At 45.5% G+C, this 25,440-nt stretch overlaps 1 protein-coding gene across 1 annotated transcript in view; it reads left to right on the forward strand.

Annotated features, from left to right (window-relative positions):
* Window positions 1-5,038: 5,038 nt before the first annotated feature.
* LOC310761873 (uncharacterized protein) overlaps window positions 5,039-25,440 on the forward strand; it is a gene marked incomplete at its 5' end in the record, with an annotated part of 59,062 nt that continues 38,660 nt past the window's right edge. Inside the window, 3 exons of the mRNA XM_083612072.1 lie at window positions 5,039-5,440; window positions 5,637-5,718; window positions 6,008-6,090. Coding sequence (XP_083468198.1) covers window positions 5,039-5,440; window positions 5,637-5,718; window positions 6,008-6,090 — 567 coding nt within the window. The remainder of the gene's footprint in view (window positions 5,441-5,636; window positions 5,719-6,007; window positions 6,091-25,440) is intronic.

Consider the following 25,440-nt stretch of genomic DNA (forward strand, 5'->3'; position numbering starts at 1 on the left):
CCAGGAGAGTCTCTTCCAGATCTTGGAAGTCGCAGTGCTGAGCGAGCTTCCGCAGTTCAGCTAGGAATGCAGATACAGACTCCCCAGCACGCTGCTGCCTCTTATGAAACTCCAACCGCAGGGCCATCTTGGTCTCAGTAGGCGCCAAATGGCTTGTCAGGCAGGCAAGGATATCTTTGAGAGGTGTCTCACTTAGCTTCGCTGGAGCAAGCAATGCCTTGGCCAGCTTGAAGGTCTCAGGCCCACAGTAGCTCAGGAATGTGGCCCTTCTTTTGCTGGCATCGGTGATCCCTTGAGCCACTGCGAAGAACTCAAAGCGTTCGACGTAGTCTTCCCACGTGTGGGGCTCTGATGCCTGGAAGGGCTCCAATACCCTTGGACTCTCCATTGTCCTGTGGGCAGGGTCGTCTTCTCAGCCAGCCAGTGAGTCTTGTTCTTAGCTACAATCCGGACTCTGAGGCAGGGCTGCGTTTAACCGCTCCTCAGCATTCCGGATCCCACCTTCGTTGCCAGTTGTTGTGACGTGGGGTTTGTGATTTCAGCTCTCTTGACATAATATGCTGGAGACAGTTCTGTAGTAACACTTCTTTATTTAAGCAAACAAGACTGGGAACTGAGGAGGGCAGAGCTACATTTATAGGGACAGGGAACTAGCTAGAAAGGATACATTTTGGAGGGAACAATATCAGGCAATCACAGTCCTGCCTTTTGGAGGAAACCAATAAGACAGAGGATCCAAATACAGCAGCTTAAATGAACCAATAGTAGCTGTACCCTCTGGAACCAAAAGGCAGTTACTTTACCCTAATGCAAATACAGACAATAATAATACAGATATAAAATCCTTTGACTCAATACACAACAATAAGGAAAGGGTTAACTAAGTGTAAAATGATTACAAGGCCACCCCCAGGTTGGTTTGTTATTTTCAAACGCAACCTTTTATTATTCCGCAACTTACCACACAATTTCTCTTTCAATTTGCCCTCTTAACAAATAAAAAAATAAACGCACAAAGGAGGAAAACAAAATACAAGAAAATACAAATGTGGACAGGTCCGATCCTTACGGGCCAAACTTGGGTCCCCAGCAGCTCCCGGACTACAATTCCCATCATCCCTCCCCATTGGTCCTGCTAGTTAGGGATGATGGGAGTTGTAATCCAAAACCAGCTGGAGACCCAATTTGCTTTAAAGGGAAAGTAGGCTGGCCCTGTGACACCCGCTGCTGGCCAAAAGCACTGCCCCAGAATCTGAACCACCCCCAGTACTGCTAATTGAAATTAATAGAGCGCAAAACTGAAGTTTGATCGGCACTTCAACCTCTAGGGAGCTTCTAGGTGCTTTCTGCGCCACCTAGAGTACCCACAGAATTGTGGCGTCTACTGGCAACACACAGAGGAGAACAAATGAAAGACAAACACAAGGGGCAGGAAAAAACCTGGAAAGGGCCATACCAAATGGACATCTGGTGTGAAGAGGTCACTTTCCCCACTGCTGAACAATGCCACAGGTAGAGGAGATGAAATGCTAGAAGTATTCTCTGGGGCAAGGGGAGCTGCTGGGAAAGTGAACTACGGGCTCAAAGTATTACTTTTTTAAAAGGCAGCTGCCTGGCAGCTCTGCATCACCTGGAGCAAGAGGTCTTGTTCTGGCTCCAGCAAAGGTCAGACTGTCAGTTCTTCTCAACTTCTCAAAATTAAGGGGAAATGTGTGTGCGTCCTATGGAGCGAATGCAGGCTCCCTGGCTTCAGCGATAGCAACCCGAAGCCTCAGAAGCCTGCGCTCCGGAGGCTTCACGTTGCTTTCGCTGAAGCCAGGAGAGTCTGGTCTTTGAGGCTGGCGGTGGGGGAAAGCAGCGCCAACACTGGTGGCGTTTACCTAATAATAATAATAATAATTTATTATTTGTACCCCATCCATCTGGCTGGCTTTCCCCAGCCACTCTGGGCGGCTTCCACAGCGACCAAAAATGCACTAAAATCTCACACATTAAAAACTTCCCTGAATACGGATGCCTTAAGATGTCTTCTGAATGTCAGGTAGTTGTTTATCGCTTTGACATCTAATGGGAGGGTGTTCCACAGGGCGGGCGCCACCACCGAGAAGGCCCTCTGCCTGGTTCCCTGTAGCTTTGCTTCTCGCAATGAGGGAACCGCCAGAAGGCCCTCAGAACTGGACCTCCGTGTCCAGGCAGAACGATGGGGGTGGAGACACTCCTTAACGTATACTGGGCCGAGGCCATTTAGGGCTTTAAAGGTCAGCACCTTTGAATTGTGCTCGGAAACATACTGGGAGCCAATGTAGGTCGTTCAAGACACGGGGACTGACTGAGCGGATGGGGAGATGCTTTCAGCCTCAGACACTTGCCGGGTTCTAAAATGGCCGTGCAGGTTAGATTCACGACCCTGGCAGGCTGGATTCATCCCGCGGAACATAGTTTGAGGGCCCCTGGCCTACACTGACTGGCAGCTGCTCCCCAGAGTTTCAGGCAGGGATTTCGTCCAGCCCTTGCAGATGTCAGGGGTTGACCCTGGGACATTCTGCATGCCAAGCAGATGCTCTAGGGCTCCCCATGTTTCCCTAGCCTTTCAACGTTATGCTATTAGCAACCCTGGAAATTCCACCTGCCTCTTTCGAAAGGAGAACACTCTCCTGATCAAATAATAATAATAATTTAATAATCAATTTAATAAATAATAATAATAATAATAATAATAATAATAATAATATATTTATACCCTGCCCACCTGGCTGGGTTCCCAAGCCACTCTGGGCGGCTTCCAACAAAATATTAAAATACAATAGTCCATCAAATATTAAAAGCTTCCCTAAACATAATAACAACAACCATCCATTTTCAGTCCTTTGAATTAGCAATTAAGCATTTCTGGAAAGGGAAATAGCATACTTTTGTATATTAGCATAAAAAGCGTGCATAAGAAATTCTCATAAATTTCTAGCATAAATTCTCATTTATGATGAGATTGGGATTTATTTATTTTGAACCTCGCTTGGTTCCTCCTTGGCTGCCAGTGCGATTGTTTCAGCAGGGCTAGAACTCAGGACCCGCTGCCTTGAGGGACATCTAAGAGCAGTTGGGCAGGGAAAGGTCTCCCTTGGGAGATGGTGGACTCTCCTTCCTTGGAGGTTTCTGAGCAGAGATCAGACGGCCATCTGCCATGGATGCTTTAGCGGAGATTCCTGCATTGCTGGGGGTTGGACTAGATGACCCTGGGATCCCCTCCTATCTCTCCACTCCGGAATTCTAGGAGGAGCTTCCTTGCCTCCTGCAAAGCCCTTTTCCCTGCAAGCTCTTCCTCTGGTTTCTGGCCAAGGGAGGGAGATGCTCAGAGTCCAGCCAAGAGCCTCACCCCCAAAAGGATATCTGGGCATGGGCCTAGCCAGGGTGGCAGCTGCCCCCCTAAATCCATAAAAAATAATAGAAATCTGAGGTTCTGCCAAGCGAGAGAGGGCTGAGCTGGAGGGACTCCGCTTGGCAAGGGTTAAAGAGAAGTGAGCTGCCTTCCTAGAGAGGACAGGAAGCAAGAGGGGGTAGGTCCTCCAGAGCCAAGGCCCCTCCCTCCCCAGTCCTTTCCTTGCTTTGGGGTCTCTCCTGCAAGGGCTGCCTCGCTGTCCCCTCCTGGGATCTGGTGAGTCTCCTCTTTCTCCCCCCAGAGGGTGCAGTGGGGAGACAGGGGGGGGGCAGGGCTGCAGCAGGGGAGGATGCCTGGGGGGCCTGATCAGGGAGGGGCCAGGTCTGCCACGCTCTCCTTCCTGGAGATCAGAGGATCCCAAACTCATTTGGCCCTCCGCCCCCCCTTCAGAAAAAATCTCCCTTCTTTAAACAAAGGAGTCCCTGGGACTTTAACTCTGTGTGACATTGCTCAGCCTCATTGCACAACAGAGAAAACATGTGCAAATGGTTTTCCAAAGCCGGACGAGGAGGTGGACTAGACCCCCCCCCCCAAAAAAAAAACCCACGTGGAGGAAGGAAGGAAAGGTGGGAGAGGAAGGCCAGGAACAAAGAGGGATCCCAGCCCATTTTCTGGCTGCTGCATTACGGACCAGTTTCCCAGTTGTCTCCAAGGGCAGCTCCCCACGGAGGCCACTGCAGCAATCCCCTCGCACACAGAGCATGGCATCCCAGGACCACGTCCTCTCTGTCCCAAAGGGATTGTTGCTGGCAAAGCAGCCGGAAATGGGCGCTGCTACTCACCGAACCTGCAGGGACCTTGGCATGAATGGCTGTGTGTGTGTTAAGCTATCTAACAAAATAATAATAATAAATTACCCGCCTAAATTTCAAGGGAGATGTCTTTGGCTTTGCCCACTTGGCCCTCAGGGGGTTGGTCAGATACATACCTGGCCCTCAGAGCAAAGAAAAAGAGACCCCACCCCAGGAGTCTGTCTGGAGAGCGGCAGAGAGTCCAAGTGCAAGAAAAGGAGACAGAAGCAGGGGAGTGGGGGTGGGGGTGGGGAGCAACTCCTGCGGACCCCCACTAGAGCCAAGTATCCATTTTCACAAGATACAAACGATTCTCTTGTCAGTTGGTTCTGACTTCATGCATTGACTGGAAGGCTGCAGAAACCAGGTTGATTAATCTCCCATAAATCCCTTCAGTTGCCTCCACATTTTGCATTGCTAGAAGGCTAGAGACTTAGTTCTTCTCCTCTTTCTTTTCAAAAAGATAGCTCATGGTCTGGGATGCAGTACAGTCCAGCCCTGGTTCCCAGCAAGACTCATCCATGCTTCCTCAGGGAACCATTCCCCACCTTCAGTTGCCTCCAGCAACATTTTGCATTGCAATCTTCTTTCTAGGAGAGCTTCCTCTCCTCCTCCTCCTGCTTCTTCTTCAGAAAATAGCTCATGGTTTGCTTGCTAATGGAAGCTTTTTCTTCCTCTGACCTGCAAATTCTGTAACAAAACAATGTATTTGCTTTGTAGGATTTCCCTGAGCTTTTCAGTACGACAGACAGAACTTGGCAGAAGTCCAAAGGGTTCCTTGCGATCTCTCAGAGGCTTCCTGAGAGCACACATGGATGAGCAAGACTTAGCTGGCCCTGTAACAGGAATAGGCCATGGCAGCCAAACTGGGAGCAGTGGGGGATTCTGGGAAAACCCAGTGCAGAAGATCCTGGGGGAGGAGGACACCCTCCGCTCAGAGGTGCAGAGCCAGCAGTTGAGGCAGTTCTGCTGCCAGGAGGCCAAAGGACCCCGAGAGGTTTGCAGCCGACTCTACCACTTTTGCCATCAGTGGCTGAAGCCAGAAAGGCACACGAAAGCTGAGATGCTGGACCTGGTGATCTTGGAGCAATTCCTGGCTGTCCTTCCCCCGGAGATGGAGAGCTGGGTGAGGGAATGCGGAGCAGAGACCAGTTCCCAGGCGGTGGCCCTGGCCGAAGGTTTCCTCCTGAGTCAGGCAGAGGAGAGAAAGCAGGTGAGAGAGACTTTCCTCTGGATACTCCCAAGGGGCTCCAAACAGGATGGAGAACATCCCATAATGGTCTGCTGATGGCCCATCCGTTTTCTGAGAAAGCATCCATGGAATGAGATCTCACACCCTTCAAGTCTTTGTCATTCTCTGTCTAATATTTCTCACCATTCTCTGTTTTAAATCCTTGTTTTTTTTTCAGGGAAAGGATCTCTTTGCAGAAATGGACCTGGATTCCTGTGAGGCAGAGAGGCCTCCGTTGGACACCAGAGAGAGGCCACTGGGTAAGGAGGAAGGTGGTTTTTCTCAGTTTGGTCTCATTCTGTTGGTTTTCCAATCATCTGAGGGTTCTCTTCATCTTGTTTTGGGGGGAGACAGTTGGGAACAATGGTCCAGAGCCAGAGGAGGGGAGATGTATTTCTGCACAACTAACATATAAAATGGGCACAAACGTCCAAATGCTCTCAGCAGGTAAGGCTTTCTCAAAGGCCCATCTCCAGTTAGAGATGCCGTGTTTCACCTCTGAGAGAAGCCAGCACTCCTGGCATCATGCTTACCTATTTTCTCTTGCAGGTGACAGAAGGATGCCAGCAAGACCTCCTGATCCGTCTTTTCATGGGGGCAGAAGGGAAGCAGCGGCTGTGGAACCAGATCAGGTCAGGGGAAGCTGCCTTGTGGGGACAGAGGCTGAGGGATGGAGCAATGTCATGGACTGGTTGGGGACAGAGGAATGGTGGGAGGATACAGCTGGGGAACCAGGAAGGAAGATGGCTGAGAGCCAAAGAAGTGGAGGTAGAAGAAGGATGGGCGGTCAGAGGGGGAAGAGGGGGAAGCCTGGGAAGAGGAGGTGTCAGAAGCTGAAGAGGTTACAGGGCTTAGTGAGCTGGGAGACTCTGTGGCAGAATGCAGTGCAGAATCAGAGGCAGAAGAGGAAGGAGGCGAGTGGGAGAGGAAGGTCGGGAGGCAGAGGTGAGTCAGGATAAGGAAGAGCCACCGATGGCTCCCTCTTCTTTTTCCAGAAGCCACCCTCCCTGCTTGTCTCTCAGAGCCAGGAGACCCTGTGCATTGCAGGAATCTCTGCTAGATCATGCTAGAGACAGATGGCCATTCAAAACAGTCTTATTTTTTTTCTTGACTAGGGTTACCAGACGTCCCCTTTTCCCAGGGACTGTCCTCGGATTTGTGAATAATTCTGCGGACAAATACCATCCCTGGAATGTCCCCAGATTTCATCTAATGTCCCTGGGAAATGCAGCAGTGGCAGTCTCAGCAGCCCAGAGCTGCCTGAGAGATCCCTGCCCCCTCCTGCTTGCACGCAAGTAGCAGTTGGGATGGGGCTGCTCCGAAAGGCAGTGTAAAGCCTCGCTTCGCAGCTAAGGGATCTACGCTCCCTCCTGCTAGCATGCAAGTAGGAATGGAATTGGGGCTGCTCCGATGAGAAGGGAGGCATCGCGCTGCCCGAACCTTGGCGTTGCTCTTGGCCCTCCTTCTTCGCCTTCCATGCCTGACCCACCGCGCATCGCTTCCCCATCACCACCACCACCGAAGAACCAACAACTCAGGGGCTACCCAGGCTCATGGAGAAAGGAGATAGAAGCCTCGGAGGAAGGGGAACCATGGCGGTTGAGGTCAAGGTGGTGGCCGCCCCTCTGCCACCTCCGTCGCTGCAGCATCAACGTCCCACACATGTAGTATTATTTATTTATATATTTATACTTAGTGTCCCCGGATTCATTGAAAAAAATCTGGTAACCTTTTACAAGATTCATCAATGAATGCTAAAATTGGTTTCTAAGTGTTGGACAAATGTGAACAAATAGTGGCCTGGATTCACCTAACCAGCCCCATCGGCTGCAAAATGGGGCCTGCCCCCCATTGCTCCCCCCTCCATGCCCCCATGAACCCCTTGAATTTGGCTCTAGGGCATTGGGAGGGAACTCCCCAGAACAGCTCATGAGGAAAGGAGAAAGTGGATCCTTCCATCAGGCAAACTGGAATGCTTGCGTAGGCAAAATGACTTGGAAAACACAAGGTGGAGAACCACGTATTTGCACAAAGACAAATACGCATAATTAAAACGCAGAATAAAATAAGCATCCATATTTGAAATGTGCAGCAAAGCAACCCTATTGAAACAACACCGCAATGTACAGGAAGGAAACAACAGAGCATTGTGTAGCAGATCATATTTCTGCTGTCTCAGAGGAGGACATTTCCATTTTCATTTAGGGTTCATTGTGCTTTGAAGATGTCGCTGTTCGTTTCACGGACGAGGAGTGGGCGTTGCTGGATCCTGACCAGAGAGCTCTGCATAAGGATGTCATGGAGGAGAATCGTGGGATCGTGGCCTCTCTTGGTAAGGCTCCCTGTGGGATCGCCATATCAGACTGGAACTTCAAAAACTACCTCTATGGGACCAACCTCACCTATTTTCACAAAGCTCAACAGTGCCCCCTATAACACCTGGGAACCTAACACCCCCACAATAAAGAGTAAATTACAGTTTTTTCTTTGAACAATCTTTCTCAAATTATTCCTTTTTCTAGCAGGATTGGGCTGGTCTGAACTTCTGAGGCAATCTTAAATGTCAGCTTCAGAATTGTTAGGAAAGATAAGTAGCTTCAGGTTTTTGTTTTTGCTCCTGTCAGTCTTGGGTTGACCAAAGAGACGACTGACATTGGAGATGGCACCACTGTGATAATAATAGTAATTTTTATTTCTATCCTGCCCGTCTGGCTGGGTTGCCTCAGCCACTCTGAGCGGCACAACACATATATAATCATGAAACATAAATAATAATAATCTGAACCCATATAAAAAGAACATTAACTTTAAAATTAACAACTTATACTAGAGGCCAAACTTGTGTAAATCTTTTGTGAAACGTGTATTTCTGAGGTTTGATGTCTCATAACACCACTTTTGTGTGGAGTAATACCATAAAATTATAGAGCAATGGAAAGACAATTTAATGAAGAATGTAATGCAATGACTTTTATGAAGGAGTATTTATTAGAACAGCAATCATAAAGAAAAAAACGTGAAACCTTTGGTAACCATTGGTAACCTTTAGCTTTCATTACGGCCTTACAACGCCTTTCCATGAAGTGAACCAAGTTTTTAGTTCTGCAGCTGTAAGAATGCCAAACCAAGACTGAATTATTGTCTCTGTTAATTGGGCTTTATTGCTGGGTTGCTTCTGACTAATAAGTTTCTTTAGTCGGCTCTATAGATTTCTGATTGGGTTAATGTTTGGGCTATTCCCAGGCCATTCCGGCAGTGAAATAAGATTATCTTGAAAGCACCTTTTGCACTCAGCAGCAACATGACATGGAGCTGAATCTTGTTGAAATAGAAAACAAACAAACAAACAAACAAACAAATATAAATGCTTCCGTATCTGGGTAAAGATCACCTGTGGAACACTTCAGTTTGGGCTCAAGTATTTCATTGATGCGTTTTGTTGTTGTTTAGTCGTTTAGTCGTGTCCTACTCTTCGTGACCCCATGGACCAGAGCACGCCAGGCACTCCTGTCTTCCACTGCCTCCCGTAGTTTGGTCAGACTCATGTTTGTAGCTTCGAGAACACTGTCCAACCATCTCGTCCTCTGTCGTTCCCTTCTCCTTGTGCCCTCCATCTTTCCCAACATCAGGGTCTTTTCCAGGGAGTCTTCTCTTCTCATGAGGTGGCCAAAGTATTGGAGCCTCACCTTCACGATCTGTCCTTCCAGTGAGCACTCAGGGCTGATTTCCTTCAGAATGGATAGGTTTGATCTTCTTGCAGTCCATGGGACTCTCAAGAGTCTCCTCCAGCACCATAATTCAAAAGCATCAATTCTTCAGCGATCAGCCTTCTTTATGGTGATGCGTTTTACATTCCCATTAATGACGCATATTCTGCCCACACCTTTTGCTGCCATGCAAACCCAGATCATCACACTATCTGCGTGTTTCACGGTCGGTGTAATGCAAGTAGGATGTAAATCTCTGATTCTCGCATATTTCATGCCATCAATACCAAGCAAGGAGATTTGGGTCTCAGTGCTCCAAATAACACTGTCCCATTGTTCCACTGTCCAGTTAACATGGGTTTAATCATTTCAAGCTTTGCTTGAGAGATAACAATGGCTTTTTTTTTAAATTCTAACATTTAGACCAGTCCTAGCACTCAACTTCACATTACATTGCTCCATGTCATCTTGTATACACCCATATGATTTTCTTCTGTCATGTAGGGACAGTCTCTCCATTCTTTGATCGTTATCTGCCCTTGTGCACTTTTTCCTGCCTTTACCAGTCTGATTTTATAGTGATTGAGTCTCTTTATACCTCTTCAAAAATATAGAAAGGCCATCTTTGGTTAGGTTTTTCCCAATCTTTCATCTAATTTCTTCATAACAGTAGCCTTGTTCACTTAATACTACAATTTTACATCACTTTCTGGGTGACCAGTCAACTTTTTGTGCCATTTCTATAATTTTATAATGTTTTACAACCTAAGCAAATTGTGCTTTCTTTCTCTGGTTACTTGGCTATAACATTTGCTAGAATGCGGATAATTAAATGAACTTTGTTGAATTTCATTCTTGATTAAATTATCTTCCCATTGATATATAATTTTATGATATTACTCCAAAAGAAGTGGTGTTATGAGCCATCAAACCTCTGAAATACACTTTTTTCCAAAAAGCTTCAATAATTTTGACCACTACTGTATATCAAACAAAGCAACATTCAACAACACATCACAATCTCATAATTAATATGTTGGTTAATGACAAACAACACAGGTAATGAGCACACACCCTTCAGTTCTTCTCCATTTGTTCCTGAGGCTCTAACCCCTTTTTGTCTCCATTGCAGATTGTGATGAAACGGAAATAGGGAACAAACTCTATCAGTGCATGGAATGTGGAAAAAGCTTCCGTCACAGCTCCAAACTCACTACCCATCGAAGAATTCATACAGGGGAGAAACCCTATCAGTGTGTGGAATGTGGAAAGAGCTTCAATCAGAACTCCCATCTCACTTGCCATCAAAGAATTCATACAGGGGAGAAACCCTATCAGTGTGTGGAATGTGGAAAGAGCTTCAGATTCAGCAACGATCTCACTTCCCATAAGAGAATTCATACAGGAGAGAATCCCTATCAGTGCGTAGTATGTGGAAAGAGCTTGAAGAATAACTCCAGTCTCACTTCCCATCAGAGAATTCATACAGGGGAGAAACCCTATCAGTGTGTAGAATGTGGAAAGAGCTTCAGGAAGAGCTGCGATCTCACTTGCCATCAAAGAATTCATACAGGGGAGAAACCCTATCAGTGTGTGGAATGTGGAAAGAGCTTCAGTCAGAGCACCCATCTCACTTCCCATCAAAGAATTCATACAGGGGAGAAACCCTATCAGTGTGTGGAATGTGGAAAGAGCTTCAGTCAGAGCTCCGATCTCACTTCCCATCAAAGAATTCATACAGGAGCGAAACCCTATCAGTGTGTGGAATGTGGAAAGAGCTTCAGTCACAGCCACCGTCTCACTTCCCATAAAAGAATTCATACAGGAGCGAAACCCTATCAGTGTGTGGAATGTGGAAAGAGCTTCAGTCACAGCCACAGTCTCACTTCCCATAAAATAATTCATACAGGGGAGAAACCCTATCAGTGTGTGGAATGTGGAAAGAGCTTCAGGAAGAAGGACATTCTCACTTCTCATCAAAGAATTCATACAGGGGAGAAACCCTATCAGTGCATGGATTGCGGAAAGAGCTTTAGTCACAGCAATAGTCTCACTTCTCATCAAAGAATTCATACAGGGGAGAAACCCTATCAGTGCATGGAATGCGGAAAGAGCTTTAGTCACAGCAATAGTCTCACTTCTCATCAAAGAATTCATACAGGGGAGAAACCCTATCAGTGCATGGAATGTGGAAAGAGCTTCACTCAGACATCCAGTCTCACTTCCCATCAAAGAATTCATACAGGGGAGAAACCCTATCAGTGTGTGGAATGTGGATGGAGCTTCAGTCAAAGCTCCAAACTCACTTCCCATAAAAGAATCCATTCAAAGGTGGGAAAAACCATTTTACAGCTTTAGGAGCTAAGAAATCCGCACCTTTATTACCTGGTATTTGGCTGATTGACATTTAATGCCTTTTGAACATGTGGTGTTTTGTCTTTTTATTTTGTAACCATCCTGAGACCTGTGGGTGTAGGAATAGGTACCAATGTTTAAAGACCTAGGCGTCTCCCCCCCCCATAAAATATTTAAGGAGGCCTGTGGCGTCTGCTTTCCTAGGTTTATGACATCATACTGGGTCATAAGGAAAGGGTTAAATGTGTAAAATGAAAGTGTATAATGATTAACCAGTAGGAACCCAAGGGGAGGAGTTAGAGTTGTTAAGAGGTGAGTCTGGAGTTAGAGAAGGGAGAGGGAGGATAAGTCTGTGGGTTGGGCTAGTTTGATGCGAGAGAGTGAGAGAATCTGTTAAGAGGAGTCAGTTAAACAGCTGGGATAATCAGTTAGAAGGTATTAGGAAGGTATAGGCCGGTAATGAAACTAAGGTTAAGGAACTGACAAGAAAAAAATGTGGAAAGAGCTTTAGTCACAGCAATAGTCTCACTTCTCATCAAATAATTCATACAGGGGAGAAACCATATCAGTGTGTGGAATGTGGAAAGAGCTTCTGTCACAGTCAGAATCTCACTTCCCATCAAAGAATCCATACAAAGGTTGGAAAAACCATTATACAGATTTAGGAGCCAGGCAAATCCACACTTTTTAAACCAGTCCTTAGCTGATTGACATTTAATGCCCTTTTAAAATGTGGTGTTTTGTGTTGTTGTTTTTTTAATGTTGTAACCATCCTTAGACCTGTGGGTGTAGGGAATAGCTGCCAACTTTCTGCACCACCTAGAGTACCCACAGAATTGTGGCTTCTACTGGCAACACACATAGGAGAACAAATGAAAGACAAACACAAGGGGCAGGCAAAAACCTGGAAAGGGCCATACCAAATGGACATCCGGTGTGAAGAGGTCGCTTTCCCCACTGCTGAACAATGCCACAGGTAGAGGATTTGAAATGCTAGAAGTGTTCTCGTGGGCAAGGGGAGCTGCTGGGAAATTGAACTACGGGCTCAAAATATTACTTTTTTAAAAAGTTGCTGCCATTATAGGCATTACAGGCAAAAAGATGGAAAAAACTGCGACCAGGGCCACGTGCTGCGCTGGGTGATTGACAGTGGGGCCAGTCACCACCTCATGCCATCGCCATCTAGTGTTTTTTTTTGTGGAACTGCAAGGCTGTGAAAACTGGAAGAAGTGTAACTCTTGCAGATGGTTCCAAGCGCCAAATAACTATGTCTGGCTCTGTTTATTGTTCTTTTTTTACAGGCGGAGATTGAGGCCTATGTCGTTCCAGAGATGCAGTGCTGTTTGCTTTCTGTTTCCTCTCTTGTCCATGATGGATTCAAAGTGTGTTTTGAAAATAATGTTTATTCCATTTCCAGAGGTGGGCAACAACTGGTCAGTGTTGAGTGCAAAGACAGGCTGTTTGTGCTAGAAACGCCTATTGCAGGTAAAGGTCCCACTGAGGATGCAGAAGCACAGTGTGCTAAGGTTCCCATCCATGATGGGTGCCATCATGGCATTTGGCACCAGAGAATGTCATATGTCAACTGGGGGTACGTGAAGAAGGTCCCAGGGTGCACTGAGGGATGCAAGATGAAGGCATGTGACAAATACCTGGAATGCAGGGCCTTCAAGAAAGCCAAGGTTCAGACGTGCTCTTATCCTAGGTGTGACAGGGTAACCACAAAACTTTTTGAGCTAGTCAATGCAGACCTTTGGAGCCATATGCCAGTTGCCAGGTGGGGTGGGGCCAAATTTGTGTTATCTCTGGTGGATGATTATTCCAGAAATGGGTGGATTTTTTCTCTGAAGCACAAGTGAGAGGCTGCTGCTTTGGTGAAAGACTGGATAACGGCAGTAGAACTACAGTTCTCACTGCGGGTCAGAGCTTTCAATCAGATCGCGTTGGAGAGTTCACCAGGTCTGTGTTGCAGAACTTCTTCTGCCAGAAAGGCATACGCCACAGGTTGACTAGCAAATTCTCCTCAGGAGAATGGAGTTGCAGAATGCAGGGAGAGAACGCTGCAGGAGGCAACCGGAGCCATGCTCTTTGACACAGGGTTGCCCCAGCAGTTTTGGGTGGAAGCGTGGAAATCTGTGTCCTTCACTCTGAACCCTTCTTACAGTTCTGTAGTAGGGGACACGCTCTATTTTCTGCTGCCCAAGGTGCATTTCTTCTTCTTTTCCTACAATCCCTAACAATAATGCTTCAGGCTTTTTTACAAAAGTTAATTGGAACATTTTCTTCAACTTATTGTATATCATTTCCCAGAATTTTTTTATTTTATTACAATCCCACCGCATATAGTAAAAAGTCCCTTTTTTTCTTACCTTTCCAACATATATTTGAGCTGGTTTTATACATTCTTCCTATCTGCACTGGTGATATATAGCATCTATACATCATTTTCATGTAATTTTCTTTCAGCAAAGAGCAGTCTTTAAATTTTAAATCAGTTTTCCACAATCTTTCCCAATCTTCAAACATTATATTATGACCTATATCTTGTGCCCATTTAATCATGACTGATTTCACCTCTTCATCTTTTGTTTCCCATTCTAGCAGAATACTATATGCACTTTTCAGCAACTTCCCTTTCCCTTCTACGACTTCCTTTTGAAATCTAGATGTCGTGTAGCTAAATCCTTTCTTATTGTCTTCTTTGTATATTTCATGTAGTTGCCGATAGCGTAACCAACTCTGAAAGTGGTCTTTTATTTCCTTGTAATCTCTTTGTTTGCATTTTCCTTCTTGATCCTTTAACAAGTCAGCATACGTAAGCCACTTTCCTTTCTTTCCAAGTGGTTTGAGCAGTAAAGCTTCATGTGGTGAAAGCCACCAAGGGGTCTTCTGTTCTAACCTATCTTTATACAGTAGTACCTCGGGTTACATACGCTTCAGGTTACACACTCCGCTAACCCAGAAATAGTGCTTCAGATTAAGAACTTTGCTTCAGGATGAGAACAGAAATCGCGCGGCGGCAGCAGGAGCCCCATTAGCTAAAGTGGTGCTTCAGGTTAAGAACAGTTTCAGGTTAAGAACGGACCTCCGGAACAAATTAAGTACTTAACTTGGGGTACCACTGTATCTCTCCCATATGCTCATTAGTGATTTCCTAATAATATGGTTATACAAACTTTTTTTATATACCTTCCCTTTCCCATGCCATAAATATGCGTGAAACCCCCCTCCCCTGATAAACCTGAAAATTTATTTCTGCCATTTTTTGAAACATTTTGAAAAATCTTTCACAATTACTGGGACTGATTGAAAGAGGAATAGCATTTTTGGCAGAACATTCATTTTAACCACTTAAATTGATCTAATCTAAATACTGGACTACACAATAGCCCGATCTATTTGAAAGCTTAAAATGCATGAGAATCCTCCATAGGGCTGTAGGTAATAAGACACTATACATTGAACATAAAAGCAATTATACACAAAAATTGGGTGTCCCCCCCTTTGTGGAAATAACATACTGGCAGACACATGTTAGCATTCCTACATAATATCACACAATACACTATATACTAATTAAATATCAGTTGCATATCTTGAGGCAATTGTGATCTTTTACATATCTTTTCAATCCTGGGGCACAGAGTCTTGATGTTTAAAAGGTGAGAGAATGTGCTTGTAATTCAACTTTCCCCCCTTTGTCAGCCCCCCCCCCGTCAGTCTATATCCTTTGGAAAGAGATAGCTGTGGTCACTCTGGTGTCTTTTGTTGTTGCTACTGCAGGTAATGAATAGTCTTGTGGTCACGAGGTCTGCGTTGGCATCTGTAGAAGGGATATCCTGTAAGGGGGGGCAGGACTTTTGGGACTTAATGACACAGTTATAAAGGGAAGAGGTAAAAGCCAAAAAGGCGAGAATCTTCTTGAGTTTTCTTGGGAAGCTGCAAGCATTTTATTCATTTCACTATTATTATCTTTGCGAGTTAAGCATTTTATTCATTTCAATATTATGATCACATTTCCATATACCGGTATTTACTACTGTTATTATATGCTAAAAATACAAAAAAAGTAAAAATATAAAAAGAAAACAAAAGTAAAAAAGATAGATTACCAGTTAAACATTTTCTTCCAGATTAAAAATTAATGGACTTGATTCAAAGATAGCAGATTTTTTAAAAAAGTTATTATTAAATATTAAATAACACAAAGATATTATCAAAACCACACAGATTGTTACTGGACTGGAACCTTAAGGACTAGGAGGTGAAGGAGGTGATGGTGAAATGGGCACACGATTGTGGCTATCCAATCAAGATGAAAAATGGGGGGAATTATGAAAAAAGACATAAAATTCACCACGTGCTATCTGATTTTTAGATGCTCCCTGACCCCATCCAAATCAGTCAAAATAAATAAATATCAGCAATAAGTGCTGGAGATGCAGACAAAATGAGGAAACCTTATTTCACATGTGGTGGACATGTCCCCAAAGGGAAAATAAAATAAAATAAAGTAAAGTAAAAAAAATAAATGCTATTTACTTTAAAGAAAACCAAAGCTTTCCTATTTGATATTCTTACAATAAGCATACCAAATGAAAATAAAAGAGAGCTTCTTTACACGACAACAGCGGCTAGGATGTTAATAGCAAAATACTGGAAAATGAGTTAATATCAACAAAAGATGGGTGGCAATTAAAGTTGTGCTAGTACCTTGAACTAGCCACAATGCCAGAACTTCCAAGAGACTGAGATCTACTCCCAGTAATAAAAATCCTGCCAGTGATCTACCCATTGTCTTTGCCCAGAGTTCTTGAGCTTTTCTCAGGGAGCAGTGACCAGAGCTGTGGATCGACCACTAGATCATTTAACAAATTAAAATTATATAAACAATTGTGCTATAAAAGTACATGCCATATATGAAGTATCAAGATAATAGAACTTTTAACACAGTGGTTTCTTCCATGAACAACAAGTCTTACAATGTATATAGGCAGGCGTAGCATTGATTTTAGCTACAGGTGACAGAAATCTACAGCTGTAAGGTTTTCTTCTTAAAGTGACCCCTTTAAAAAAACAAATGTAAAACTTTATCCATACACAGGTTTGTTAATTTGTTAAAATATGTTGAATTACAACATTACATTCATTTATATTACTTAGAATATGTACAACGGATGGAGCCCATGAGAGCGAAACAAGGCATTATTCCGGAAATCCTTGTCAAGACTGTGGAACTGTAATAGGCTCCAATTTGGACTTTATGAACGTATGTGGAACAGAAACTAGCAGACATTTGGTCTTTTGAATGAACTGATTTATTGGGACTTCCGTCTATATTATTGCAATTTATGTGTTGTTTATGTGCAAGATAAACCTTTGATATTGTGATAAGAATGTATAGAAGAGTATTGTTTATGTGAATCCACAGCCGGTTACGTCTTGTGTGTTTGTACATTCAAGGAACAGCATTCCTGATTTTCACAGGAAGTCCCTAAGATGAGTCCCCTTTCAAACAGGATACGTGAACCTAGGCCAGTAGGGTCCTCCTCACTGGCAGACGGAGAACCCCTTCTCCAAAGCCCCTCCCTCCCCCACTTCCCCATGAGGGTCCCCCACACCACCCATCACTCACCAGGATGGCTTTGGCCGTCTCCTGCTTGGAGCACTTCAGGGTTAGGAGCCCCCTGAGCTGAGCTGCCTGGCAGTGATGAATCACCTCCGGCAGGTACAGCTGATCTTCCTCCAGCAGCTGAAAGCCAAAAGTCAGTTCCTCACGAAGGGAGGGCTTCTCCACCTCCGAGAGTGCAGAGTGGGGGGCAAGGAGGGCAGGTCTGAGTCCCTGCTCTGGTTCTCCCCAATACTCACCTCTGAGCGACAGATGTGCAACCGCAGCACATCTGCAAAGAGAAGGACATGGGGACAGGTGAGTCTCTCCCTGAGCACCTGGCAAGGCTATTCCAAGAGTTTTCTCCTGATTCCAAATTCCTACTGCAGGGGAGGAGGGACACCCCAGGCCTTGATTGCCAATCCTGGCCTCCTTCAACCAGAATGTGGCTCCCCAGGCCAAGGGTAGGCAAACTAAGGCCAGGGGGCCGAATGCGGCCCAATCGTCTTCTCAATCTCGCCTGCAGACAATTCGGGAATCAGTGTGTTTTTACATGAGTAGAATGTGTCCTTTTATTTAAAATGCCTCTCTGGCATTTGTGGGGCATAGCAATTTATTCATCCCCCCCATATAGTCTGGCCCCCTAAATGGTCTGGGGGACGGTGGACTGGCCCATGGCTGAAAAAGGTTGCCTGTGGCGTTTACCTCAGCGGGATGCAAGGACTCACTGAGCGGGCGGCGAGATGCTTTCAGCCTTGGAATCTTGGCGGGTTCTGAAATGGATGTGCAGGCCAGATTCACGACCCTGACAGGCTGGATTTGGCCCACGGGACATAGATTGAGGATCCCTGGTCTACATTGACTGGGACATTCTGCATGCCAAGCAGATGCTCTAGGGCTCCCCATATTTCACTTTCAATGTTATGCTATTAGCAACCCTGGAGATTCCACCTGCCTCTTTCATTTAAGAAACAACAACAACAAAAACAACAACAATATATTTATACCCCTCCGATCTGGCTGGGTTTCCCCTGCCACTCTGGGCGGCTTCCAACAAAATATTAAAATACAATAGTCCATTAAATATTAAAAGCTTCCCTAAACATCATAACAACAACCATCCATTTTCAGTCCTTTGAATTAGCAATTAAGCCTTTCTGGAAAGGGAAATGGCATACTTTTGTATATTAGCATAAAAAGCATGCATAAGAAAGTATTACTCATTTATAATGAGAATAGTATTAATTTATTTTGAACTTCGCTTGGTTCCTCCTTGGTAGCCAGTGTGATTGTTTCAGCAGGACTAGAACTCAGGACCCGCTGCCTTGAGGGACATCTAAGAGCAGTTGGGCAGGGGAAAGGTCTCCCTTGGGAGGTGGTGGACTCTCCTTCCTTGGAGGTTTCTGAGCAGAGATCGGACGGCCATCTGCCATGGATGCTTTAGCTGAGATTCCTGCATTGCTGGGGGTTGGACTAGATGACCCTGGGATCCCCTCCTATCTCTCCACTCCTGAATTCTAGGAGGAGCTTCCTTGCCTCCTGCAAAGCCCTTTTCCCTGCAAGCTCTTCCTCTGGTTTCTGGCCAAGGGAGGGAGATGCTCAGAGTCCAGCCAAGAGCCTCACCCCCAAAGGATATCTGGGCATGGGCGTAGCCAGGGGGGCAGCTGCCCCCTTAATCCATAAAAAATAATAAAAATCTGAGGTTCTGCCAAGCGAGAGAGGGCTGAGCTGGAGGGACTCGGCTTGGCAAGGGTTAAAGGGAAGTGAGCTGCCTTCCTAGAGAGGCCAGGAAGCAAGAGGGGGCCAGGTCCTCCAGAGCCAAGGCCCCTCCCTCCCCAGTCCTTTCCTTGCTTTGGGGTCTCTCCTGCAAGGGCTGCCTCGCTGTCCCCTCCTGGGATCTGGTGAGTCTCCTCTCTCTCCCCCAGAGGGTGCAGTGGGGAGACGGGGGGGGGGGTTCCAGGGCTGCAGCAGGGGAGGATGCCTGGGGGGCCTGATCAGGGAGGGGCCAGGTCCGCCACGCTCTCCTTCCTGCAGATCAGAGGATCCCAAACTCATCTGGCCCTCCGCCCCCACTTCAGAAAATATCTCCCTTCTTTAAAGAAAGGAGTCCCTGGGACTTTAACTCTGTGTGACATTCCTCAGCCTCATTGCACAACAGAGGAAACATGTGCAAATGGTTTTCCAAAGCTGGACGAGGAGGTGGACTAGCCCCCCCCCCCCAAAGAAAACCCCACGTGGAGGAAGGAAGGAAGGAAGGAAGGAAAGGTGGGAGAGAAAGGCCAGGAATAAAGAGAGGGATCCCAGCCCATAGTCTGGCTGCTGAATTGCGGACCAGTTTCCCAGTCGTCTCCCAGGGCAGCTCCCCACGGAGGCCACTGCAGCATTCCCCTCGCACCCAGAGCATGGCATCCCAGGACCACGTCCTCTCTGTCCCAAAGGGATTGTTGCTGGCAAAGAAGCCGGAAATGGGCGCTGCTACTCACTGAGCCTCCTGGGACTTTGGCATCAATGGCTGTGTGTGTGTTAAGCTATCTAACAGAATAATAATAATAAAAATAAAAAAAAAATCACCCGCCTAAATTTTAAGGGAGATGTCTTTGGCTTTTCCCACTTGGCCTTTAGGGGGTTGGTCAGATAAATACCTGGCCCTCAGAGCAAATAAAAAGGGACCCCACCCCAGGAGTCTGTCTGGAGAGCGGCAGAGAGTCCAAGTGCAAGATAAGGAGACAGAAGCAGGGGAGGGGGGGAGGAACTCCTGAGGACCCCCGGGTGAGGACCCCCACTAGACCCACAAATGACTCCCTTGTCAGTCGGTTCTGATTTCATGCATTGACTGGAAGGGCAGCAGAAACCAGGTTGATTAATCTCCCAGAAATCCCTTCAGTTGCCTCCACATTTTGCATTGCTAGAAGGCTAGAGACTTATTTCTTCTCCTCTTCCTCCTCTTTCTTTTCAAAAAGATAGCTCACAGTTTGGGATGCAGTGCAGTCCAGCCCTGTTTCCCAGCAAGACTCATCCATGCTTGCTCAGGGAAATATTTCTTTTCCTGTCCCAAAAATTTTGTAACAGAACAATGTATTTGCTTTGTAGGATTTGCTACAGCTTCTCATTTAGAAGGGCAGAACTTGGCAGAAGACTAAAGGGTTCCTTCCGATCTCTCAGAGGCTTCCTGAGAGCACAGATGGATGAGCAAGACTCAGCTGGCCCCAAAGCAGGAAGAGGCCATGGCAGCCAAACTGGGAGCAGTGGGGGGTTCTGGGAAAACCCAGTGCAGAAGATCCTGGGTGAGGACACCCTCCGCTCAGAGGTGCAGAGCCAGCAGATGAGGCAGTTCTGCTGCCAGGAGGCCAAAGGACCCCAAGAGGTTTGCAGCCGACTCTACCACTTTGACCATCAGTGGCTGAAGCCAGAAAGGCACACAAAAGCTGAGATGCTGGACCTGGTGATCTTGGAGCAGTTCCTGGCTGTCCTTCCCCTGGAGATGGAGAGCTGGGTGAGGGAATGCGGAGCAGAGACCAGTTCCCAGGCAGTGGCCCTGGCCGAAGGTTTCCTCCTGAGTCAGGCACAGGAGAGAAAGCAGGTGAGAGAGACTTCCCTCTGGATACTCCCAAGGGGCTCCAAACAGGACAGAGAACATCCCATAATGGTCTGCTGATGGCCCATCCATTTTCTGGGAAAGCATCCATGGAATGAGATCTCACAGCCTTTCTCACCATTCTGTGTTTTGAATCCTTGTTTCTTTTTCAGGGAAAGGATCTCTTTGCAGAAATGGACCTGGATTCCTGTGAGGCAGAGAGGCCTCCGTTGGACACCAGAGAGAGGCCACTGGGTAAGGAGGAAGGTGGTTTTTCTCCGTTTGGTCTCATTCTGTTGGTTTTCCAACTCATCTGTGAGTTATTTTCATCTTGCTTTGGGGGGAGACAGTTGGGAAGAAGGGTCCAGAGGAGGGGAGATGTATTTCTGCACAACTAACATATGAAATGGACACAAACGTCCAAATGCTCTCAGTAGGTAAGTTTCTCAAAAGCCCATCTGTAGTAAGAGATGCCCTGTTTCACCTGTGAGAGAAGCAGGCATTCCTGGCGTCCTGCTTACCTTTTTTCTCTTGCAGGTGGCAGAAGGATGCCAGCAAGACCTCCTGATCCGCCTTTTCATGGGGGCAGAAGGGAAGCAGCGGCTGTGGAACCAGATCAGGTCAGGGGAAGCTGCCTTGTGGGGACAGAGGCCGAGGGATGGAGCAATGTCATGCACTGGTTGGGCACAGAGGAATGGTGGGAGGATGCAGCTGGGGAACCAGGAAGGGAAGATGGCTCAGAGCCGAATGAGTGGAGGTGGAAGAAGGATGGGTGGTCAGAGGGGGAAGAGGGGGAAGCCTGGGAAGAGGAGGTGTCAGAAGCTGAAGGGCGAAAGGGGCTTAGTGAGCTGGGAGACTTTGTGGCAGAATGCAGTGCAGAATCAGAGGCAGAAGAGGAAGGAAGCGAGTGGGAGGAGGGAGGTCGAGAGGCAGAGGTGAGTCAGGATAAGGAAGAGCCACAGGTGGCTCCCTCTCCTTTTGCCGGAAGCCACCCTCCCTGCTTGTCTCTCAGAGCCAGGAGACCCCCTGCAATGCAGGAATCTCACCCAAGACAGATGGCCATCCAAAACAGGCTTATTTTATTTCTAGATTGATCACTGAATGCTCAGATTGGTTTCTAAGCAGTGAACAGATCAGAACAAATAGTGGCCTGGATTCACCTAACCAGCCCCATCGGCTACAAAAAGGGGCCTGCCCTCCATTCCTCCCCCTCTCCATATCCCCATGAACCCCTGGATTTTGGCTCTAGGGCATTGGGAGGGAACTCCCCAGAACAGCTCACAAGGAGAGGAGAAAGTGGACCCTTCCATCAGGCAAACTGGAATGCTTGTGTAGGCATTTGCACAAAGACGAATGCCCATAATTAAAACTTAGAATAAAATAAGCATCCAGAATTAAAATGTGCAGCAGAGTAATCCCATTGAAACAACTCCCCTGCGTGAGTGCCTGAGGGCCCTGCTCCTGCCACTCACCACCTGGCCCAGGGCGGGGCCTGACAGGCCTCATAAGGACGGTTGCTGCTGCTGCTGCTGCTGGCCAGGACTCGGAGCGGCACAATGTTCTGAAACCTGCTGGGATAAGTCCCACGATTGGAATGTAATAGTGGAGGGATACAATCTATTTCAGAGAAACAGACCAGACAAGAAAGGAGGAGGAGTGGCGTTATATGTCAGGGATGTGTATACCTGTGAAGAGATCCTAGATTTAGAACCTCAAAGCCAAAGTGAGAGCATTTGGGTCAAAATTAAGGGAGAGAAGAATAACAGAGACCTCATTGTGGGAGTTTACTATAGATCCCCAAGCCAAACGGAGGACATAGATGATGCCTTCCTGGAACAGATGGCCAAGCATGCAAAAGGAAGGGAGATAGTAGTAATGGGGGACTTCAATTACCCGGATATTTGTTGGATGTCAAACTCAGCCAAGAGCATAAGGTCAAACAGATTCCTCACTGGCCTTGCAGACAACTTCATTGTCCAGAAAGTGGGAGAAGCAACAAGAGGAACAGCCACTTTAGATCTGGTCCTAACCAATGTTGATGACCTGGTTAGTGGGTAGAAGTGGAAGGATCATTAGGCGCGAGTGATCATGCTCTTCTGAAGTTTACTATACAGCGGAAAGGAGCAGCCAAGCATACTAGGACTCAATTTCTTGACTTTAAGAAAGCCGACTTCATAAAACTTAGGGAAGTGCTGGGTGAGATCCCATGGACAGTAATACTAAAAGGAAAGGGAGTTCATGATGGCTGGGAGTTTGTTAAGAGGGAGATAGTAAAAGCACAACTTCAGGCAATACCAATGAGACGGAAACATGGAAGGTGCCTAAAGAAGCCAGGGTGGCTATCTAAAGAACTTTTAACTGAGTTAAGATTAAAAAAGGATGTGTACAAAAAATGGAAAAGGGGGGAAACCACCAAAGAGGAATTCAAACAAATAGCCAGCACATGTAGACACAAAGTCAGAAAAGCTAAAGCACAAAATGAACTCGGGCTTGCTAGAGAGGTTAAAAGCAACAAAAAAGGCTTTTATGGGTATGTCCGTAGCAAAAGGAAGAACAAAGAAACAGTGGGGTCACTCAGAGGAGAAGATGGTGAAATGCAAACAGGGGACACAGAAAGGGCTGAACTCCTTTTTTTTTTTAAGATATTTATTAAAGTTTTCACAAATAAAACAAGGAATAATCATAACCAAAAAAAATGCATACAAAAACAGAAAAACCACAGAACATACATCAAAAAAAGAAAAAACACTCAATCACATAACAAAAGAAGAAAAAAAAATTAAGAACCAACTCAATTTTCTCATTTTTTTCAAAATTCTCATTCGCTTATTTCTTTGACCTCCTCGCGCCTCCCTCTCCTGTATTCCCAGTCATAACATTGGTTCAGCATATCCTTTTTTTTTATAATGATTTTTTATTACAGATTTTTGCAACAACACAAACATATAACAAATACATAAACAAACAAAAAACAAAAACAGAACAAAAAACATGTACCATTTCATATCATAGTTTCTTATACCTTTCTTCCCCGACTTCCTCATGCCTCCCTTTTCTGTATTCCAAGTTCTTATCAATTACTCAGCAAATCTTCCCTTATTTTAATTAAAATTTAAACTAATCTTCCTTATTCTCCTTGTCTTAACCATTACTAATAGTAACCATTTACTTTCCAGTCCAACATCATTCTAACTTTCATTAATTTTGTAATATTTCTTTAAATAATCCTTGAACTTTTTCCATTCTTCTTGCGCTGCTTCTCTTCCCTGGTTTCGGATTCTGCTCGTCATTTCTGCCAAGCCCATGTAGTCTATCACCTTCATCTGCCATTCTTCCAGTGTGGGTAAATCTTGCATCTTCCAGTACTTCGCAATGAGTATTCTAGCTGCTGTTGTAGCATACATAAAGAAAGTTATATCTGTCTTTAACACCCCCTGGCCGACAATACCCAAGAGAAAGGCCTCTGGTTTCTTGGGGAAAGTATATTTAAATACCTTTTTAAGTTCATTATAGATATGGTTCAGCATATCCTTACCCCTTTTTCATTATAACATTTACGTTGATTTTCATCGAATTTACAACTTTATACCTTAACTAATTGTCCTACCATTTTTTCTTACTCTTACTGATCTTATTACCAAGTCCACTTAGGTCCATTCCAACATCATTTTAACATTCGTTAATTTTACAGTGTTTCTGTAAATAGTCTTTAAATTTCTTCCATTCTTCTTCCACCGACTCTTCTCCCTGGTCTCGGATTCTGCCAGTCATTTCCGCCAACTCCATGTAGTCCATCACTTTCATCTGCCATTCTTCCAGGGTGGGTAAGTCTTGTGTCTTCCAATACTTTGCGATGAGTATTCTTGCTGCTGTAGTAGCATACATAAAGAAAGTTCTATCCTTCTTTGACACCAATTGGCCGACTATGCCCAGGAGAAAGGCCTCTGGTTTCTTCAGGAAGGTATATTTAAATACCTTTTTCATTTCATTATAGATCATCTCCCAGAAAGCCTTAATCTTTGGGCACGTCCACCAAAGGTGAAAGAATGTACCTTCATTTTCTTTACATTTCCAACATTTGTTATCGGGCAAATGGTAGATTTTTGCTAGCTTGACTGGTGTCATGTACCACCTATATATCATTTTCATGATATTCTCTCTTAAGGCATTACATGCCGTAAATTTCATACTGGTGGTCCACAACTGTTCCCAGTCAGCAAACATAATGTTATGTCCAATGTCCTGTGCCCATTTAATCATAGCAGATTTAACCGTTTCATCTTGAGTATTCCATTTCAACAGCAAGTTATACATTCTCGAAATTATCTTTGTTTTTGGTTCTAATAATTCTGTTTCCAATTTTGATTTCTCCACCTGGAAGCCGGTTTTTTTGTCCAAAGTATAAACTTCCCTTATTTGATAATAATGAAGCCAATTTCGCACGTTATTTTTTAATTTATCAAAACTCTGCAATTTCATCCGGTTAAAAAGCAACATAAAAGGTTTTTATGGGTATGTCCGTAGCAAAAGGAAGAACAAAGAAACAGTGGGGTCACTCAGAGGAGAAGATGGTGAAATGCAAACAGGGGACACAGAAAGGGCTGAACTCCTCAATGCCTTGTTTGCCTCAGTCTTCTCCGATAAAGAAAACAATGCCCGACCTGAAGAATTTGGAGCAAATGATTCAGCAGAGGAAACACAGCCCAGAATAACTAAGGAGATAGCACAAGAATACTTG

This window comes from Podarcis filfolensis (assembly GCF_964270895.1).
Source record: "Podarcis filfolensis genome assembly, chromosome: 4".
In the NCBI taxonomy this organism is placed as follows: Eukaryota; Metazoa; Chordata; class Lepidosauria; order Squamata; family Lacertidae; genus Podarcis; species Podarcis filfolensis.